A 20,961-nucleotide genomic window follows, 5' to 3' on the forward strand; every position below is an offset into this window, starting at 1 on the left:
ATGCTCGGGTGAGCGCAGTGAGTTCCGCGGCCTGTGCCGACCATGAGCTCGGCAATGACTCCCTCCATACTACCTCATCCAAGGTTACCACTGCACATCCTGTTCATCTTTTTCCATCGATGACAGAGCTGGAGCCGTCTACAAAGTATTCAGCATTTGGGTTTTCAATTGGGTCCTCAGCAAGATCAGGTCGCACCTGTGTGGTTTGATTCAGGACCTCAAGGCAGTCATGCGTTGGTCTCCCTGGTTCCGGCAGCAAGTTTGCAGGGTTCAAGGCTGTAGTATGTTTGAAAGTAAGTCCTGGATTAGAGAGCAAAAATATCTCATACCGTGATTGTCTGGAGGGGTTGAGAAACTTTCCTCCCTCAGTCCCCAGAATCTGGGGAACTCCATGTGGAGTGTGTATTTCCATGTCTGCACTCATGACTCTCTTCTGAGCTTCTTCAACAACCACTGCTGTGGCTGCCACAGCCCGAAGACAGGCTGGCCACCCGAGCGCAACTGGATCTAGAACCTTTGAGTAATATCCCATGGGTCTCCAAGTTGGGCCTGATGGTTGTGTCAGCACCCCGATGCAACCCCTCGATTCTCATGAACATAAAATCAATATGGCTTTTTATCATTTGGGATGGCCAGGGCAGGGGGCTGGGTTAATGCTGCTTTAAGCAGATCAAAGGCATGCTGCATTTCTTTAGTCCACTTCCATTCAGTGAGACTCTCCTTAGTCAGGGAGTCATACAGTGGTCTAGCCTTTCCACCATAATCTGGTATCCATAGTCGACAGAACCCAGTTAGCCCTAGGAATGCCCGCAGCCCCTTGGGTGACTTAGGTGAGGCTAGACCTTGGATTGCCTGTATGCGGTCCGCACTCAGGGCTCTGACTCCCTTTGAGAGCTTATATCCCAGAAATGTAACTTGAGGCTGACATATTTGGGCTTTCTCTCTAGAGACCTTATATCCTTTTTCCCCTAGAGTGTTTAGCAGTGATCTGGTGGCTTCCTCGCAGAGTTGCAAATTTGGGCTTGCAACCAGCAGGTCATCCACATACTGGAGGAGAGTCACTGCGGGGTGTGATCCCTTCCACTCCTCCAAGTCCTTCTGAAGGGCAAGTCTGAAAATATGGGGGGGCTGCTATGAATCCTTGTGGGAGAACTGTCCACATGAGCTGGGCTTTATGGAAAGTATCTGGGTCCTCCCATTCATAAGCAAACAATTTTTGATTCTCTCGGTGAAGGGGAATGGAGAAGAAAGCATCTTTCAAATCTAGCACTGAAAATATTTCGGCTTCCCCCGGTACTTGTGTCAAAATCGTGTGTGGGTTAGGGACTACAGGGTGGTCTGAAAGAACCTTCTTATTTACTGCTCGCAGGTCTTGGACCAGTCTATATGAGACCCCATCTGCCTTCGGCACTTCAAGAATGGGGGTATTATATGGTGAGGACCCTTCCACTAGCCATCCGTACTTCTTGTATTTCTCTATTAACGGCTTGAGTCCAACCCTGGCCGCTCGGCTGAGTGTATACTGCTTTACCCGAACAGGCCCCTCCCCATCCTTGAGTATGATCCTTACCAGGGAGACCGACTTAGCTCGCACAGGGGTTCCATCAGCCCATAACAAAGGGTTTACTCCAGACATGTGATCTTCAGAACTTACTACAGGGCGTCGGTCCTCCAGGAGAGCCATCTGATAGTTCAAGCTCTGCTTGACAGGCAACTGGACCACCATCTGGTTGTCTCTGAAAAATATCTCAGCTTGCAGTTTTGTGAGTAGGTCTTGCCCAAGTAGCACAACCGGGCAACTTGGAGAGTATACAAAGGAGTGCTCAAGCAAATGGTCCCCCACTTTGGTGAGGAGTGGCTTACAAACGGGGAGTCGGGATTGCGTTCCCTCAATCCCTTCCACAAGAACATGCTGTTTGCTAGTTCCTGCACGGGGGGGTGGGGTTCTGGAATCATTGAAAATGTAGCCCCAGTATCAACCAAGGCTTTAAAGTCTCTGCCACCAACCCTAATAGTTACCATGGGATCTTCTTGGGCTTCAACCCGAAGGGTAGTGGTCTTAGATCCCTGTCCCCTTCATTCTGTGTCCTCACCCTTTTCCTCTGCCTGCATGAGGTGACCCCTTGGTTCACCCTCTCTCTTCTCCTTCAGCTTTGGGCATTCCCTCTTCCAGTGTCCTTTCTCCCTACAGTAAGCACAAACGTCTGCTCCCACTCTTCCTCCTTTCCCTTTCTGTATCCCAGTCTTTCCAGAGTTACCTCCAGTTATAGCAGCCGCCAGCACAGCCATCTGTTGCTGAGCCTTTTTATCCTCCTTGCGCTCCTGCGCTTGCTCACGATTCCCATATACCTTATATGCGATTTCCACCAGCTCTGAAATCGGTTTCCCGGGACCTCCCTCAGTTTTCTGTAGCTTCCTATGAATATGAGCAGGGGATTGACCAATAAACATAAGATTTACCATGCATTGATTATCTGGGGCTCCTGGATCTAGGTCCAAAAACTTGCGGAACGCCTCGTACAGCCTCCTGAGGAAGGCTGAGGGATCCTCTTCTTTTCCCTGTCTCACTTCATACAATTTAGACAGATTAGTAACCCGGGGCACTGCCTTCCCCATTGCTTCCACTATAATCCCCAGATACTGTGCACTCAGCTCTCTTCCTGCTGTGGTATGATTATCCCATCCTGGTTCCTCAACAGGGCAGGTATCACGCAAGGTACGACCGGCGGTTCCCTCTGTATCTACCCTGGCTGCTGCGATGCGCTCTGCCGTCCCCAATACTAATCTCCTCTCCTCAGGGGTCAGGAGGGTTTGGAGCATCATCTGGACATCAGCCCAAGTGGGTCGATGGGTTTGCCCAATGGATTGAAACAAGTCCCTCATCTTTTCAGGGTCTTCACGAAAAGAGGGGCTCTGATTCTTCCAATTGAAGAGATCTGAAGTACTAAATAGGGTGTAGACAAAAGTTGCATCGCCCCCCTCTCCGATAACCTCTCGCATCGGGCAGTTCAGTACCGGCCGTGATTTTACAATACTGCGCAAATTATAGCCTTTATTCCCCGATTCAGATGGGGTACTTGGCTGAGGCACTCGCTCTGAATCATTAGGTATATTTTGATACGCCGGTGGTGGTTTCCCTGAGGGAGGGAGCGGTGGTGCAGAAGGACTGGGTCCTGGGGAGGTGTCTGATTCATCCTCGCTACCTGTCACGGTGACCAGAGAACGAGCCCGATATTCGGCTAATTCAGGATCCCCCCCCCCCCCCCCCCATTAGACTCGGGGAGTACAGGTGGTCCCCCTCGGGTCTTTCCTTTAACAACCATCACGTGAGATTTTACTAAGCATTTCTTAATCCAGGGTGGCTGATCTTGGGGCACTCCTAACCAACAGTCTATGTAAGGGAATTGATCCCAGTGTCCATCCTGCATAACTACCTCATGGACAGCTGTCACTTCTTTCACTACAAAGGATCCTTTCGGGGTCCAGTGGACCCCGATTGTTGGCCACTCGAGTTGACAAAACTTAATTAAATCATCCTTTTTCATCTTTACCCCATAATCTGCCTGCTTTGTAAATTTGCTAAAGTTTCGTAAAACACAACCCAGAGGAGTACTTGAGTTTTCTACACGGGAGCTACCCGCACCCATTTTAATGCCCACAAGAGTGCGTCCAACGCACACCAAATACCAGAAAGCGTGCACCAAAAGATCCGAGCCAAAGACTGTCCGCAAAAGTGCGTCCAACGCACACCAAACTCCGGGCCAAAAGAATCCCCAGAACAAAACCAAATCGAACAAGTCTTTGTCCCCAGATCCAAAAACCAAATTGGGCAAGGGAATTTGTATACTCACTCAAGTATCCTAGAGATCTCGATCGGAATGCCGGAATGTGTGACTGGCGTCCTCAGAAACCAAGAATTTTACACAGGGAGCCTTTAACCTCCCAGGTACCCTGACTCACGTCTCAAACCCCGTGGGCGAGCCCAAAAAGGTGGCTCGGTGCGCACTCCCCGTGGCGGCAGGGATGATCTTGTCAGTGGGTCCCGGGGTGGTCCAGGAGGCTCCTCGCTGGCTCGCCAAATAGTTGCACAAACAGCGGTTCGTTCCCTGGAGGCGTGCAGAGATCACAGACACACAGACATCAGTCGGCACTTAAGGGTCTATTTGCTTGCAAGCAAAGGTCAGAGCAGAGCTAGATGCTCAAATTAACTCTGACCCCTGATTGTGTTTGCAAACGGCATTTATTTTCTCAAATCTCCTGGGCGCGTGCGCAGACACAGAAGTTCTTGCAGCTTACTTCTGTTTCATACAAACATACATGTAACTACATCATCACATACATCGCATGTATAGTATAATTAGTCATTTGAGTAGGGAGGGCAGAGAGGTAAATATGCAACAGCTAATTAAGCATGCTCAATGCCACAAGGGTTCATCAACAGTTCGTTCCCCAAGGCTATGCAGTTAAATTCCAGTTTCTGTAATCAGCATGTGAAAGAGTAAGGAGGATGAAAGAAGAACCTTGGGCAGTGTTCTTTTCTTATCAAGAGCAAGATACAAGCTGTGCCATTCTAACAATCCTTTCCAGCCCCGTGCAGCAAAGCAGAAGCTGGCCCAGCTTTCCTTCCCCTCACCTGCACCATAGGACCTGGCCCAGCTCCCTCTGCCCCTCTCAAGCTATAGCCATGGCCTGAGCCAGGGGCAGGGTGAGGCCAGTTGGGTCAGGTTGAGGTCGGGGCTGGTTGCCTCGCAACCAGAACCAAAGTAAACAACCTGAGGTGTCTGCAGTCGGTTGCTTGTGCCACTGGATGCCGCTGGAAGGTTTTAAGTAGGCAGCTGGTATTACCTAGGTTTTGATTTTTGAAGGGGCTTCGTGGGCTGGAGGGAAGTGCCTGGTGGGCCAGATCCAGCCTGTGGGCCATATTTTGCCTGCCTCTGGCTTATACCTCTCCCAGGTGCTGCTCAGATACCTTTTCCCTCTCCAGTTTGCCATGTGCCTCAGACAAACTGCTCATGCCACCTTTGCACCTATGGTGCAGGTTTTCCACCCCGGGATAGATTGTGGAATAGAATCTACTTCAGTTACATAAAATGAAATTGATTTGCTAAGCTAGGTCTATTTAAATAAATATGAGATAGCTGTAGATATTTATTTGAATAGACCTGCCCCCCCCCCGCCCCCCAAAACAAGCCAAACCTGCAGAAAGGAGGACTGTATCTCCAACCATGACTCTGGAGAAGAGAAATTAATGTCTAATGGAAAAGCAACATAATTTGACCTCTGAGTATGGTGATATGGCAAAAAAAAAAGCAAAGTGATCCTTCATGAACAGGGGAGTAGGGAGATGATTATATCTCTATATATGGTGTTGGTGAAAGAGAGAGTGGAATATTGCTGTTAATTCTTGTGATCCTTAGTTTAAAAGGAAGTTGGGAAAAATGGAGAGTGTGCAAGAAAAACAATGAAACAATGAAGTTGAGTAACCTGTTTTGTTCCATGAGAGTTAAATATTTACTGCACATTCAACCTTACTTTAGTATTCAGTACTCAGTAGTGATGTGTTAAGCATTGGAAGAATATGCCTCCCTTCCACAGCTGTCTATGTTTATGTCTTTTCATATACACTGTAGTAGATGAATCTGTTTTCTTGTGTAATCATCATGCTGTTTTTTCACAAAGATAACTTCATAAGTGAAGTTTTTCTGAAGTGATTGCCTACTCTGTAGGATGCCAATGTTATAGTGACACCTGGCATTTGCTCTTGGGGAAACATGGAGTTTCACAGGGCTTGCACTGTTTACCACCTCTACTCTGTCTCTTGAGGAGTTCCATATAAAATGTTCTATATAGTGTTTGATGGTATAAAAAAATGTTCCTTTTCATTAGAAAATATTGAGGAATAGTGTGAGGAACTTGTTTGTCTTAAAAACCATCCTATAGCTGATATTTCTATCTAAGCTTATGTAAATGTTTTGAACTGTTTTAAATTAAGCAATTTATAAGTAAAAGGAACCTAAAATTGAAGACCCCAGCACTACATTTAAAAATGAGTCAATTCTTACATTGATAAGACTGTTAAATTGTCTAAGATTTGTATTTTAGGAAAAGTTGGACATTAACCTTTTGGTTAACCAGTGTTAGTAAGAGACAGTATTTACCTTTTAAACCTAAGAGGGATTTGAAATCTATCTTGTATATGAAAAACAAATGTTCTTTAGGAGATTTAATGCTGATGTCTCCATAATATTACCATATTTACCCAAATCCTAGTTGAGCTCTGAATTTAAGACAACTTGCTGATAAGTAGATCCTGTGTATGGAAAATCTTAAAATGTGTTATAATTTTCCAGGTATAGAATCTCATTATCAGAGGGTTGTCTTACATTTTTCCCTTTTCACTGCTACAATAGGGAGAACAGTGGGAAGAGGTCAGGCAGCTGGGGCTGGGGGACAAGTGGCTCCCCTGCTGCTTGCCCATTTACCACCTCTGCCCCTGATCTGCAGTCCCTACAGCCTCTGTCACTTCCCCTTTTCCCTAGGCTCTGGACCAGAGTCAGAGCCACAGCTCCTGCCTGCCATAGCCCTTCCTGATCCTTATTACAAGGAAGCTTTAAAGTTGTTTGGGTGCCTTAACTCTACATTTCTATATGTGTTAGATATTTCACTTCTAAAGTTAACCTTAGCTCTGAGTGTCCTGGATTTCATGATATTTGATTTGGGATAAGTATGTAATTCCCTTTGCTTCCTGATGAGCGAAGGGTAAGTGAAGAGGGCAAGGGGAGCTCTGATTTTCCATGGTGGAAAAAAAAAAAAAATTCAAATACTGACATTTATAGTTATTATTTATAGTTATATAGAATTTATTTTATTGTAGTGATTGAGGTACTGGTAGGCTTCCAAATTGCTTTAAACTTCATATATATATAAAATAAAATAAATAAAACACTTGTCATCTGGTACCTATAAATATAGTGGTGTTTCATTTTAATTGTGGAAAAATGCAGCTTTTAACAGAATTTTGGATTTTTAAACGGAGAAAACCAAAATCCATGCTCATGAGAGAAACCCAGAGATTTCAAAAAGGAATCGATAGTGTCAAAAATGTTCTGAGCTGTTGTGAGCTAAGTTCTTTGCTACAGAAGAATTGCTTTATTATTTTTCTGTAGTCAAAAATGAGTGAAAACCTAGAACTTGCATTCTCTAAAGGGTACCTTGAATCTGTTGAAGGGTGCCTTGAGTGTATAAAGGTTGAGGACTGGAGCCTGATTTATAGAAGTGTTGAGTTTCCACAGCTGAAACTGAAAGCAGTGATTGCTGTTCTTGGGACTAGAGACAGAAGTTACATGTAAACCTGTTTAAGTAATTAGAAACTGGTTCAAAGCTTCATCAGGACAGAAGTTCAGTGCACACACCAGTTTAAAAATGGCTGAAACTGGTTTAAGATGAACCTAGTTGAATGTAGTATCATATTTAACAGAATTGGGTCAAACTGGTTTATTAAACTTCTGTTCCAGACCCTTTTCTGGTTCAGGTTAAATCAGAGTTCCCCCTGGGCTGGGCTGTACTGTCTGCTCCAGCGGAGAAGGGTTGTGGGGTGGGGAGGAGGCAGGGATGCTACCTCTTTCACCCCACCCCGCCCCTTGCCAAGGCAAACCCTGGCTGGGGTCCGGGTCCGGGTACACTTCCTCCCCGAGTACAAGGAAGCTCAGCCCTACCAAACTTACTGACTACAAATCCCAGAGGCAACTGGAAGCATGAAGAGGAAGTGATGATGAGCAACCCTGCAGAATCTTGCTCCTGTGATTCTGGACTGCAACTCCCAGAAACCTCGGGGCAGCAGGAAGAGGAAACAAATACATAGCCCATGCTGGCTGTGTGCCAGTGAGCCTTGCTTTAGTGCCCCCCGGCTTCTGGCCTGAGCCACTGCAGGCATGTGGCTGCCTTTCCTGAATCAAAAGTGAATGTGTGTCCAGTTGTTTCTCAATTTAATCTCTGCAGTTCGCTGTAACCTGCAGAGACTGAATCAATTCAGCCTCGGGCTTTTTGACAGTCTGTACTTGGCTTGGACATGAGCGCTATTTAAACAAAAGTACTGTTTAAAAAGAGAGAGAGACCTCAAAATGAACATTCAAGTTGAGTGGTTCTTTGGCTACAGCTTCTTTTTCCAAACCACCCTTCAAAAACAGAATTATGCTTGTCCAAGGAATGCTATGACAATGTATTTATTAATATATGTAAAACACTTGGATACACCTTTAGAACTAGATCATAAGGAAACCAATGAGGAACCAGACAAGTTTTGTCTTTAGGAAGGGTTTAGATAGTGTCCCCAAAGAATGGGGCACATATTGAATAACTGTTTATTAAATTAACAGTGTTTATTCCATGCAGTGAATGAGGTAGGACCTGTGGAACAGGTATGGGGGAAATCTCTGATTGATAACAGCTATATCATTAAATTAAAAAAAAGACTAGTATAAACGCTGTTATAATTGTAGTTATACTTGTATGTGGGGAGGAAGCACATATCAGTGTTGTTCTTTTGCTAAAGGCTGAAAATATAGATAATGCAGCAAAAGAACATCAAATATTCATATTTAACTTGGGGTTAAGTTGTTTGTTCCCCCCTCCATTCCATATACAATTAAACTAAAAACATAATGCATTACTGTTTGGTGGCGGGCTTTTTGATGCAGCAGCATGTCTTACTAAAATTATTTTAATAGCTTATAGTAAATTTAAATAAAAAATGTATTTTACAATTCCTTTAGAACAGGTTTGTTTTAAAAATAAATTTATTAGATTTAAGTATTTAATTTAGGCATCATTTTTATTTTGCAAAACTTCATTTTTTATATTCTCTGTGTAGTGATTGAAGTACAGGTTTGTTTTTGTTTTTTTCAAGAAATGACTCTGCCCTTAGGTTTAATGCATAGCAGGTGGATTTTCATTTAAAGGAAAAAACTCTGAGGCTTTTACAATTATAACTTGTTACAATAGGAGCAATGAAGGTTGTGCTTTAATTTTTATAATTTTCATGGGACTAGATCATCTTCCTTGTTTTGTAAGACCTGATCATTTTTTAACTGTAGATCTACCTGGTTATGTTAAAATTAATTTTGGTATGTAGCTTTAAAATGAATATATGTTACATTCAGATAAGCGTTCTATAACTAACTGGGTTTTTTTTTCTTTTCCAGATGGTATACCTCAGGTTTATTATTTTGGCCCTTGTGGCAAATACAATGCCATGGTGCTAGAACTACTGGGACCTAGTTTGGAAGATTTATTTGACCTGTGTGATAGGACATTTTCTCTTAAAACCGTTCTTATGATAGCCATACAGTTGGTAAGTGTAAAATATATATATATCTTTATGTATATATTCAAATTGAGTTTGACAGCAGTACATGGTCAATCTTTGTAGCTCACTTAAATGACTATTTAACTAGTAAAAAGCTTTGTATTTTGTGTCCCTAAAGAAAATATATGGGGTCTTCCTGCTTCTAAATAGTTTTGTTTACATCTGTTGGTTTTCTCTGCCATGTATTGTTGCCATAGTTATTAGGAGCAATTGCACAAAGGCAACGTTATCATGTTCTGAAGAGCTCTTGTTTAATCATAACCTGAACTTAGAAATCAAAGTTTGTCACAACTCATTTCCAGAAAATCACTTGTGGTGTCATAAGTAGGGATCCTGGTTTTCTCTGATTTAAAAATTGTAAATTCTCTGATTAAAAACCCAAAATCCGTGATAAAAATTAAAGGCCCCCCCCAGCCCTCCCTCTCCAGCACTGCTGGTGCCCTGCATTCCCCCCCAACACACACACACAGTCTCAACAGCCCTCCTGATGCCCCTCGCAACAGCCACCGAGAACCACACATGCAGACACAGACAGACAGACACCCACCCCAACAGGTAAGTGTGTGGGGAGGGGAGGGGTGGAGCAGGGCAGGGCAAGGGAAAGGGAAGTTGCTGGGGGGGGTAGATCAAGAAGGGGAGTGTGTCCCTGTGCCCATTCCCAGCAGCAGGGCCAGGGGGTGAGAGCGGGGGTGCCAATCTGTGGGCCACACACATGCTGGCCAGCCTGACAGGAGGTTCACACACAGAGGTCGCCACTGCAACTCTGCCACTGCACCCTGCGCTACCATCCCACAGCCACCTGTACAGCGCTGTGGGCAAGTTCCGCAGGGCGCGGCAGTGGCAACGATTGTGTGCGGGCCACATACGTGCCGTCCAGCCAAACAGCAGCGCAGTGGTGGCTGGGCAGCATGCAGCCATCCCCACCACCACCCTGCACTGTGCTGCTGCCGCTGGCCATACAGCTCCGGGCATGGCTCCATGGCAGCAGCGGGAGGTTTTGTAGGAAGTGGCAGTCACCACTGGCACAGGTGGCCACTGCCGCTTGCCTATGAGGCTGCCTGTGCCAGCGGTTACCCCCGTCCCTTGCTGTGGCTGCAGAGTCGGCCACAGAGCTGTGCTCCAGCTGCATGTCAGCCTCCCTTTCCCCCTCCCCTGGGCAGGTGGTCAGATAGCATATGTGTGGCCCACACATGGCGGGCACCACCATACTGCACCCCTTGTCACTTGCCTGCAAAGCCCGCCCCCACATTTTCTCCATGGGAAATGGAAAAACCCGGATCTCTGGTCATAAGAAAACAGTTTTTGTTCAGGGCAAGTGATAGGCAGACAGAATGGTAAACAATGTAGCCACTTGCTTCCTCGCACATTCTTAGCAATGAACTCAGCAAATGGAAATAGCAAAAATACAAACACAATCATTACAATAGAGTATTTTTAAATTATCTTTCGGCTTTGCCACCTTCTAGATCCGAGTAAAAGCCAAACAGTGCTGCCATGTCCATAATTCAGTTTTGTATTTAATAACTATTGCTCTTAAAATGTTAATGATTTAAAAGCTAGAGCATTAGGTTTCTAGATAATTGAGTGGTACTGGCAACTTTTTACAAGGAGTAAATATGTTCTCTATTTATAATGCTATTCTGACTAAATAACAAAGGACATGATGTAATCAGTATGTGTTCCTTAAACATCAAGGGTGGGGATGGGGAATAAATCCAGTTTATGTATAGAAACAATGGCAAAGTGTGCATTAAATTAAAAGGCATATAACACCACAAGTCCAAAGTCATCTTTATTTAACAATTGTATTCCTTTTCCAAATATTAAAAAACTGTGTTTACTGAACCTGAACTTGTTTACCTAGGAGAGGTTACACAAATACTGATGATGTACTGGCTAAAGTTTATATAATGTATCATATACCTGTGTGGTTCCTTAATATGGGCAGCAACATAATAGCATAATTCAAAGATTTAATTACCATATGCAGCTTCATCTCCACAAAAAAGTGCTCCGTGATTAATTGTTCACAATTGACTTTGTTTTTTCTTTGTAACCTTTGTTATTCTTTGATTTATATGAGGCTGTAAGTATAAATTGTGTACAAGTGGGGCTCCGGCAGAAGTGACAATTTTTGCCTGATCTGGCCCAGAAAGTAGGCTACAGCCGTGACCAAATAAAGTGCATGGCTTCAGACTGCTTTAAAAGGGCCCAGCCCTGTGAAAATCTGAACCCTCATTGCATGAGGGTTCAGATGAGCACACTCCAAAACAGAGCACATCTGTGGTGCTCCTAGCCTGTTGCTGTTTTCCGAATGGGAGGGGACAAAGGGAGCAGACAGAGTTTGGTTTGGGTTTTTTTCAGCTAGCTCTGGAGGTTGGAGCAGGTATATTGGAGCCCTGCCCCTGGAGGTGGCGGGGGGAGCTCCAATCCATCCACCCCACCCTCCAGGCCAGATGGGGAGCCCCAAGAAGGAGCTCCCTCTGCTCCCTTTTCCCCTCCCATTCTGAAAATGGTGACAGGCTGGGAGGGGGGAGTGGAGTGCAGTAGAGACCGGGCTTCAGGCTCGCAGCAAGCAGCTGCAGTCCCCAACTCCAAGACCCAGCAGCAAACTTCTGTTTGGTCTGGGGGATTGTCACAATTCATAGTGCTTCCTGCAAAGTGCTTTGAGTTGTGATGGGGAGCTGCTGTTCTGTCTGTGCCCATGATAGAGCATATTTACTTTATGCATGTTTGCTATTTCCTTAAGTGAGAGTTAAGAGTTGAAATGCACAATGAATGTGAACAAGTATATTTTGAAAGAGTACTCTGGCTGGATTTGAAAATTCTGGTTTCTTCAAAATACAAACGCTGATGTAACAATACTTTTGTTTCTGCTACACTTCCTTGTGGTAAACTAAACTTAAACTAAACTTTCTGTACTTTCTTCTCTTTAATAAAGATTTCTCGTATGGAATATGTCCATTCAAAGAACTTGATATACAGAGATGTAAAACCCGAGAACTTCTTAATAGGACGTCCTGGAAACAAAAACCAGCAAATTATTCATATTATAGATTTTGGTTTGGCAAAGGAGTATATAGATCCAGAAACAAAGAAGCACATACCATATCGAGAACACAAGAGCCTTACAGGAACAGCTAGATACATGAGTATAAATACACATTTAGGAAAAGGTACGTGTGTATTTTAAGTGCGGAAACTAGCGTTCAAATATTCATATTCATTTTGGTATGTAAGCATAAAACATCATGTTTACAGATTATGATTTATTTCTTTTAACAATCTGCAGTCATTAAAAAGTAAAGATACTGCATCAAATCATAGTCCACCCTCATTACTTAAATGCTGTTTATAAAACTAAATTACCATTTCCTAAGATGCTAAATTTTCATACCTCTGATGTCTCTTATCTCTTTAAATAAAAAATTTTTATTTTATGGAATTTGTATATAAAAAGGTTGAAGTGTATGTCATTAATTTTGTTTTCTAAATGTGTTCATTTAGAAATGCAGGACAACCTTATTATAAGGAAGCTTGTTTATGATAAACCCTTGCTTTAAACAGTCCCAACAGCAAGACTAGATTCCCTCCCCCCATTATAATGCTTTAGATTGACTAAATCCATTCTAATGTAAACCCCCTAATGATGTGTTTTCCTGGTCCCATGGGATCTTAATATTATGTAGTAGTACTGAATTATACTTTGTCTTTAAAAATTATTAAAATGTTAATATGCTTTTAAAAGATATCAGTTCCACAGCTTAGCCAACTAGATGTGCATAGCCACTGCTTTGCCAATGTGTCTGATCACTCACTTGGAGATGAACTATCTAGTGGAGTGAAAAGAGAGTTTTTTTTCCTTTGAATACTGATTCAGTCCTTGGCCTTTTTGCTTAGACTACTGCCAGTGAGGTTTGTGATTTGTGACAGACATTTCCTATTAAATACTGAACTAAGACCATTGATTGAACTTACGTAGGTCGCTAAAAGGTCATGATATGAAATAACAAATTTACATGATTCTTATCAATGATGTGGAATGTTGTATGATACAGTATTTCAAATATATTTTGAGTAACTATATACTATACTCAATAGAGCTTTCATATTTTTTCACAATAGAATTAAACTAAACATACGGTTTTTAGGTGGTTTTGAATTAAATAATTTTATTGTTACGCTTTATTGTTTTGCTTGTAGTGAACTTGACAGCAAAACATTTTAGAAGTACTCCATAGCACAGCATTCAACTGTTAAGGTATTCAACCATTGTATCTTAACCTCTCTTTCCAGACTACATTCTTCATTCTTAAATGCTGTGTAATTTGTTGCATCCATACATTTAGTCTTTATCCTAACTTCTTTTTTTAAGCAAAAAGAGTTATCCTGCTCTCTCCATAGGTTCAGCCTTATGCCTCTCATTTGTACTAATGATTCTGTCTGTGTCTGTTTCAGGGATGGTCCAATGACTAGATTTTCCCATTTTCTCTGTAGTTCTGAATCTGCATTTGGGTTTTAGGAACAAGTAAAAACCAGGGTTTAGAGAGAGAGTGTAAAAGATGGCAAACACACAAAACACTTGAATCCCAAAATATGGTCATTGCTCACCATAACAAACAGAACTCAAACATGCAGAAGGCCCATTTGGTTTCTGTAGCACTGTAGTGGAAATTCTGTAGCATCTTCAGGTAAGTAAAGGAACAGAGGGTTTTCTTGAATTAAACTTAAAAGGAAATATTTAAGTCGATATGTTTTCCTCTTTATAATATTTTTAAGTTCAATATATTGTACTCGTCTCCAGTTTTCATAAGCTGCAAGCTTTTACATTAACATTGTAAAAGTACCTTAGGGAATTTGCAGAGAAGGACCTGGAGAAAGCTTCAAAGAAATGCTTATCTATAAGGCCTGGTTTAAATTGCAGGCCCAGCTCATTCATGTTGTGGCCCCATCTTGGCAGGGGGCCGCCATTTTTGTGATGCACTCTTCCCTCCCCCCATATCCCCTGATTGCCTGGGGGGCATTTTAGGGCCATCTGGCTGGCTGAGCCCAAGTTCTGATACCTTCCCCCAGCCTGGCACTAGGAGTGTTCAGAGTGGGTGGGAAAGATTTGAGGTAGGGGAGAGGCTGGAGCATGGGTGGCATCACTTGCATGTAGGGGCTGCTACCCCTCTGCCTCACCTGCCACTGATACCCCTTCAGCCCTCGCCTACCCCTGCACCCATCTCTGTTCCAGACACAGGAGCCCAACTGGGGCAGCTCCCAGCACTTTCCTCTGACTGCTTACCTGGCCCTGCCCGCTGATGCACTGCTGCTGCTGCATCATGGCATTTCATTGCAAATCACATTTTTCATGACAATCGCTTAATTTCATGGTTTTCACAAAACATGTGATTTAAACCAGGCCTTATTTATCTGGATCCCCACTCTTAGTTGAGCCATGTCCCTGCTACCTGTCTACTAAAACCATACCCTAACATCTTTCACTGTCTGTAATTCTTGAGCTCTAAAGCTATATAAATGGGAACTACAGCAACTGCAGTTCAGTTCTCTTGGAGTAACCTCAATAACGCTGATTTGTTCTTCTGCCAATTTATTCTTCAGCCAGTTAGGTTACTATATAGGTAACTAGCGAGCTGTTTCTTTACTGAAATAGGAAGGGCTCTGAATACTTTTTGCCATAGCAGATGTCACTTGATACAAAGCTGTAATGGGCTTCTGCTTAATGTCTGTATCAGTAGGCCTGTTTCCTTGTTTTGGGTTTTCTTTTTGTCTAGGTCTTCTGACTCAGCTGGCAAATTAAGAAAAGCCAACTTCAGGTTCAGTGTCTCTTATAGGTTCATTGATTTTTCAGGCCAGGAAGGACCACTTGATGATCTGCTTTGACCTCCTGAGTATTATAGGCCATTACATTTCACCTAGTTACCCTTAATGACCACAATAACTGATGTTTGACCAAAGCATAACTTGTATTTTGTATAAAACATATCAGACAGGCATCCAGTCATATAGTTTGGGGAATGCTTCACTTATTAATGTTTTGTGTAAATGTTAGCAGATATTGCATTTCCAGTATCTGGGCAAAGGTTGAAACCCAAGCACTGTGCTCTTTGCTGCTTTCTCCTGGGCAAAAGTTGGGAGGGCTGCCTCCTAGTGACATGGAAATTCTTGAAGCCCTTGTCCATTTAGTCAGTCACCAAATATCCAGCCCTCGTGTCTGAGGCATCTGCAGGACCCTTTGGCTAAATCGGCTTTATATCGAGCATAAGTAGCATTGAGCCTTTGTTTGTTTCTTCAGTTGAGTAAAAGGATATGAAATTAAGTGGGAATGTGCCCAGAAGTCCTGAATGGCTTACCAAACAAAATATACTTGAGGTGCCAAGTTTGGTTCAGCTTTTCAGCATCTAGGACACCGTTCATTTCTTGATGGATAAGTAGTAGAGGAGAAGCCATGATGTTAATGGATTTAATGTCATCTTGAGGTCATAGGCGGTTTTCTTACAGATCGATATTATGGGAGGTTTACTTAAAGGTGAAGATTCATGTTTGTTAATTATATTTTGATGCTTGCTAGGATGGAGTGAAGAGATGGAAGCCAATGTCCAGTTGTGCTGTTTATCACTGGTGATAATATATTTGTCTTCACTGAAGCTGACCTTAGCAGAGCTCTTTTCAGAGTTAGTTCTCTTTAGCCATATATATTGAAGCCTTTTCGAGAGATTTAACTTTGGAGAGCAGTGCTATGCTGAGAAGTAGTGGGGAGGGGGTGTCGAGTATGGTCTAAGTTGCATATTACGCAACATTGCCCAACAAGCAAGATCAGTTGTTAATCCTTCAAGCCCATCTCAGTGTACTGGTACTGTATTATAAGCATCTCTGAAACTGACTTGGGTCTTATCAGTTTCACCACTGCCATAAGAAGCTAATGTAGTCTGAGTAACAGTGTAATGAGCCTTAATGAAGTGTCAATAGCTGAGCAAAAGCTGAGTACATGCTCTGGAAGCAACCCAGCATTAATGAGGTGCAAAAAATGGAAAGCAGGCTGTTTCCATACAAATTAATTAGCATGCTTTAATTGCCTTAGTGCCTTTTAATACCAAAATCATTAGTATTTGGAAATGGCTAGTGCTGTCAAACAGTGTAATGACTGTTAACCTTACGTGGAGGTCACTTATGTGGCTTATACTGGGCTTTTTTAAAATCACAACTGCAGCTTCTCTGGTAATGGCAGTGGCCAATGAGAAATCTCATCATGTTTGAAATCCTAGATAAATTTATCTGTACTCTTGATAATTGCAAATTCTCAAATGATGCTGTCAAAATATGAAAATCTTTCTTGGGATGAAATGTTATCTTTTCTAGTTCAGCCTAAGAGCTTGAGTAAAAGAATCCCCATCAGTTTTGGAGATAAATCTTTTCCTGCGTTCAAATAGCTCAGCAGTCTTCCTAGCTGTACTCTTTCCTTCTGCTTTGAGGAACTGATTAGTCCTAATAAACACATTAGATGGATCATTCTTAAAAGACATCTGAGTGGAAGGACAAAGTAATTTGCATGCAATAGAAGTATTGCAGTGTCTTTGCATTCATAAATGTGAAATGTGGAACAGCTTGGGAGAGTGGTCTTCAACTTACTCAGTTCTACTCAGAACCACCTTCTGATGTATTCTTTACTCTCTTCTCCTGGTAAATGTCTTTTAGGAGTAGTTCTAAATGGAAAATTGTTGCTACTTTTAAAGATTTATGTTTGAATATTGGTCTCCTGGTTCCATACTTTATGCCATCTTTCTAGTTTTTTGGAACTGCTTCTGGAAAAGTAGTTAATTGAATGAAAGTAGTTAAAAGACCATGAGGGGCAACTTTTCACTGGCCTTAGGAAGTGTTTTTGAGGTATAAAAAGGAAGGGTTGACATTTGGTATTCACATGCTAGGGTTGAGAGGACATGGATGACTTGCTTGAAAAATAAATTTTATGTGGGGAATCATCTCAGTGAGCTACAGTTTATTATGGTGAGTAACTTAGGCTGCTTGTGGGATGATTCAGACAGCACACATTATATCCTAGAAAGTGATATGTGTGGTCAGGCCTCAGCACTAGATGTTTCCCAAGCTGTTCAGTCTGTCAACACTTAATACTATATTTGCTTTTAATATAGGTTTATTTTTAGAGATAAACAGAGTTGCCTATATTAAAGACATAATACACAAACTTAACTTACACTTTCCTTGTACTCAGAGATAATCATGTAAAAGCAAATGAAAAAAATGTTTAATTTGTTATGGAGTTGAATCTTGGGGTCTATCTGTTTTTTGCGGTCAGGAACCTTATAAATTCCTTTTCTGCTGATTTGATTCATTCCTCAGCATCCTTCAAAGAGAAGAAACTACCAGATTAAGGCTGAATGAAAAGCAAAAAATAGAGTGCTCAAGAAGTTCCCAAATCGCACTTTGGCCAAAATCCTTAAGGCCTATTTTGATTGCAGGAATCCCTAACCCTAGGCTGCCTAACCCTCCCCTTCTGCTCTGATTCACTTAAATACTTCTAAGAAATATATTTACATTTCTTGCTTACTACTTAACCTTTGAAGTAGGCAGTCTTTTTTTATTTTTTTACCAACAGTTTCAATGTCAGGATTTTTCGATTTTTCGATTTTTTTTTTTTGATTTTTTTTTTATGACAACTACAAATACTATGTGCTGTTTTAAAAGCTGCACAAGTAGTTCTGGTGTAAAATTCTATATATTTGGGGTGTAAAAGCCACAGTAATCTAAGCATGTAATGGAAATTCAGATTAACTAATACTCTGAAGTTGATATTTGTATTCTTCAACAATGCTGTTTTATTTGTGATCACCCACTTGTAAATAGGTATGCTGCATATGATGCCAGAAGGGTTTGTGTTGAGAAAGCACAATGATGAATATGTTTTGAATTAAAAAGTTCTATATAATTTCTATTTCTGAAACAGTAAAAGCAAATTTACAATTTAATATAACAGCATACAGTATAGTTTGTCCCAAAAGATTGCTACAGTAGTCCTTCAAAGCTAGCATTCTGCCCTTGGCAACAGTTGGGTCCTGAGACTTCAGGGAAAAAACAGATAACTAACTCGTGCAGCTTTGTATACCTGCTCAGTTGGTGTTGGCTCCGGGGAAGCTCCTTTTTTCAGCTGATACTTCAAAATGTGACATTTGATTACCCTTATTTTACCCTGTTGAGTGAGGGCTAATTTTGGCATCCAAAAAATTGACAAGATACTGGGTCTTCACCTCCTGTGATGTGAATATTTATGTATGGCATAGCTTGATGTTTCACTTTGTTCTTTGCCGCATAAAGAAACTGTTTGGGGAATCTTGACAGCTAGGGCAAGATCTTATTAATTGGCTTTTGTGGGTATAGAGCAATGGTGCTCTACCTCGCACAGAATTTGCAGTGCTTCAAATGTACATCTGTCCAAGACCCTAGTTATAGTTTTTCTTCTCTTACGGGCTGTGTACCCTCTGTCCAATGCAGCTGTACAAGTATTAGCATAATTGGAAATATCCTATACAATCCAAATTTTAAAAAGTGTAAGACTATTACTTAGTCCTTCCTACAAGGAGAAGTAGGCATCTGGATTATTTACAAAAGAACTGAGTTTTTGGCCTGTAAAAATAAATAAATAAAAACAAAAAAGTCTAATTTGGGGCAGTCCTGATTGTTCCAGGTTTTAACCCAGATCAAAACAGGAGCAGCACAACTATTTACATACGCGTCTCTTCCAAGCTGCATTGCTGCCTCCCTGGTAGTAGTTGACCAGGGAAAAACCACAGCCTGACAGTCTTGGCGCTAGAATGACCTGCAGTAAATTTGGACACACAAATTGCTATCCTTGGGGGGAAAAAGTGTTACTACTTGGGTCATTCTCTTGCACCCAGACAGCTAACTTCTGCATAAGGTGCATCATGGGCTTAAAGTGTTACTTCTTTGGATCTGGATCTTAATCTCTTGCCAGTTCAGTTGTTTTAATTGGAAGATAATTCTGGTGGCATACTCTGAAAGCATTTAGTGTTTTGGAGTCAGACTGCTTTCATTTCTCTAGGAATCTGATCACCCACTCTTAACAGCCTTTACCAGAATTTCACTTCTGTATCAAAGACACGTTTCCCCTTGGTCTCATGTAGGTTTCTCATATGATCTGTACTTTTTGGGATGCTGGTGGCAGCCCCACTGCCTTTTACAAAATGTGTAGCAGAAGGAGGGTATGGTGGAAATCGCCTCATTTAACATGCTTTGCAGGCTGAGGACAATATTTATTAGTTTGTATGTGGATTTTAAAAATAATATTAAAGAAAACTAGTAATTTTTATGTTTAATCCCCTTCTAAATACTTGTAGCATTTCTGTCTTAAAAGCACTGTAAGGAAAAAGCTCAGTGTTGATACATGGTAATCCAAGAAGAAATCTTTGTTCTTGACCAGTTGAGAAATGAGCTCCAATGGAAAGGTTATTGATACTAAATTAGAATACCAGTGTTTGGTCCAGAGAGAGGTTCAGCAAAAATTATAATAGTCTCAGAAACATCTCTTGAGAAAAGTGGAGTGTTTGAAGTTCAAACACAATTTTGGTAGATGGGAGTCAATATGAGGAGTCCAGCTGAGAGGATTCTCTTTGTGAAGAGTACTGAAATGCATTCGAATGGCAAGTATTAGGTTTGGAATATTGTTGTAGCTGTGATGGTCATGACATATATGGGGAAAAAGATATCTCCAAAAAAACCCCCAAACAAAAAAGCTCTTGCATTGGATTAGTTATATAGTTGTGATGGCCAGAGAAGATGTACTTTTATCTGATGGTACTCTAGTGGATTGCATGAAAATATTGGTAGGAAGGAATGACTTTTGGAGAAGTTATGTCTCACTGGAATATAGAAATGTGAAAAATGTATGCATACCAATATGGTCAGGATTAATAGTGTTTCAGGATCTCTCAGTGATTACTACTCGGTAACTATATAATTTACTGCTTCCTATCTAATACTGCTTTAAAGGCACATTTAAAGTAGAAGTTGCAAGCTTTAGCTTCATTTCCCTTCTGGAACTACCCAGAAATACTTAGCTTTTTTTCTTGCTTGCTTCCAAAAAGTTTGAGAGAGCTCATACTTTGTTCGCAAGTGATGGAGTCATTCATTGTCTGTCAGAAGTGTCACAATGTCTAAAACTGCTCTTGAATTCAAACTTAGAGGTAAGGGGTTCCTTTTTTAAAACTGAACTTGGAGATAGCTCTTGGGCAGAAGATAAAGATAATACTCAAAGCCTTCTCTGGCAGCCCTAGAAGATGATACTAAACAATATACTTAGAGCTCCCACTTTCACAGTTACTAAACCTCTGTTGTTGCCAACTCATTGTTAACCTGTGGCTGTTGAACTTGTTTGCCCTCCTCTTTTAACTGTACCATCTTGAGGTATCCTTCAAACATGTCAGAGGGAATCTAGAAGAAATCATCTTTGCACATTGAAATGGATTTGGGGGCTTGTCAAAAAGCTCTTAATCAGTGCAGATTTTCCAGAGACACTTTTCATTTATAGGTGCCATTAGAAAACCCTGCGGTAAATGGTTCAT

The 20,961-nt window shown here is 41.7% G+C and overlaps 1 protein-coding gene across 1 annotated transcript in view; it reads left to right on the forward strand.

Annotated features, from left to right (window-relative positions):
* Positions 1-20,961, forward strand: part of CSNK1G3 (casein kinase 1 gamma 3) — a 148,825-nt gene that overhangs the window by 88,489 nt on the left and 39,375 nt on the right. The window contains 2 exon segments of the mRNA XM_090038465.1: positions 9,201-9,349; positions 12,306-12,540. Coding sequence (XP_089894591.1) covers positions 9,201-9,349; positions 12,306-12,540 — 384 coding nt within the window.

This window comes from Crocodylus siamensis, chromosome 3 (genome assembly GCF_052110815.1).
Source record: "Crocodylus siamensis isolate JL-2025a chromosome 3, ASM5211081v1, whole genome shotgun sequence".
Taxonomy (NCBI): domain Eukaryota; kingdom Metazoa; phylum Chordata; order Crocodylia; family Crocodylidae; genus Crocodylus; species Crocodylus siamensis.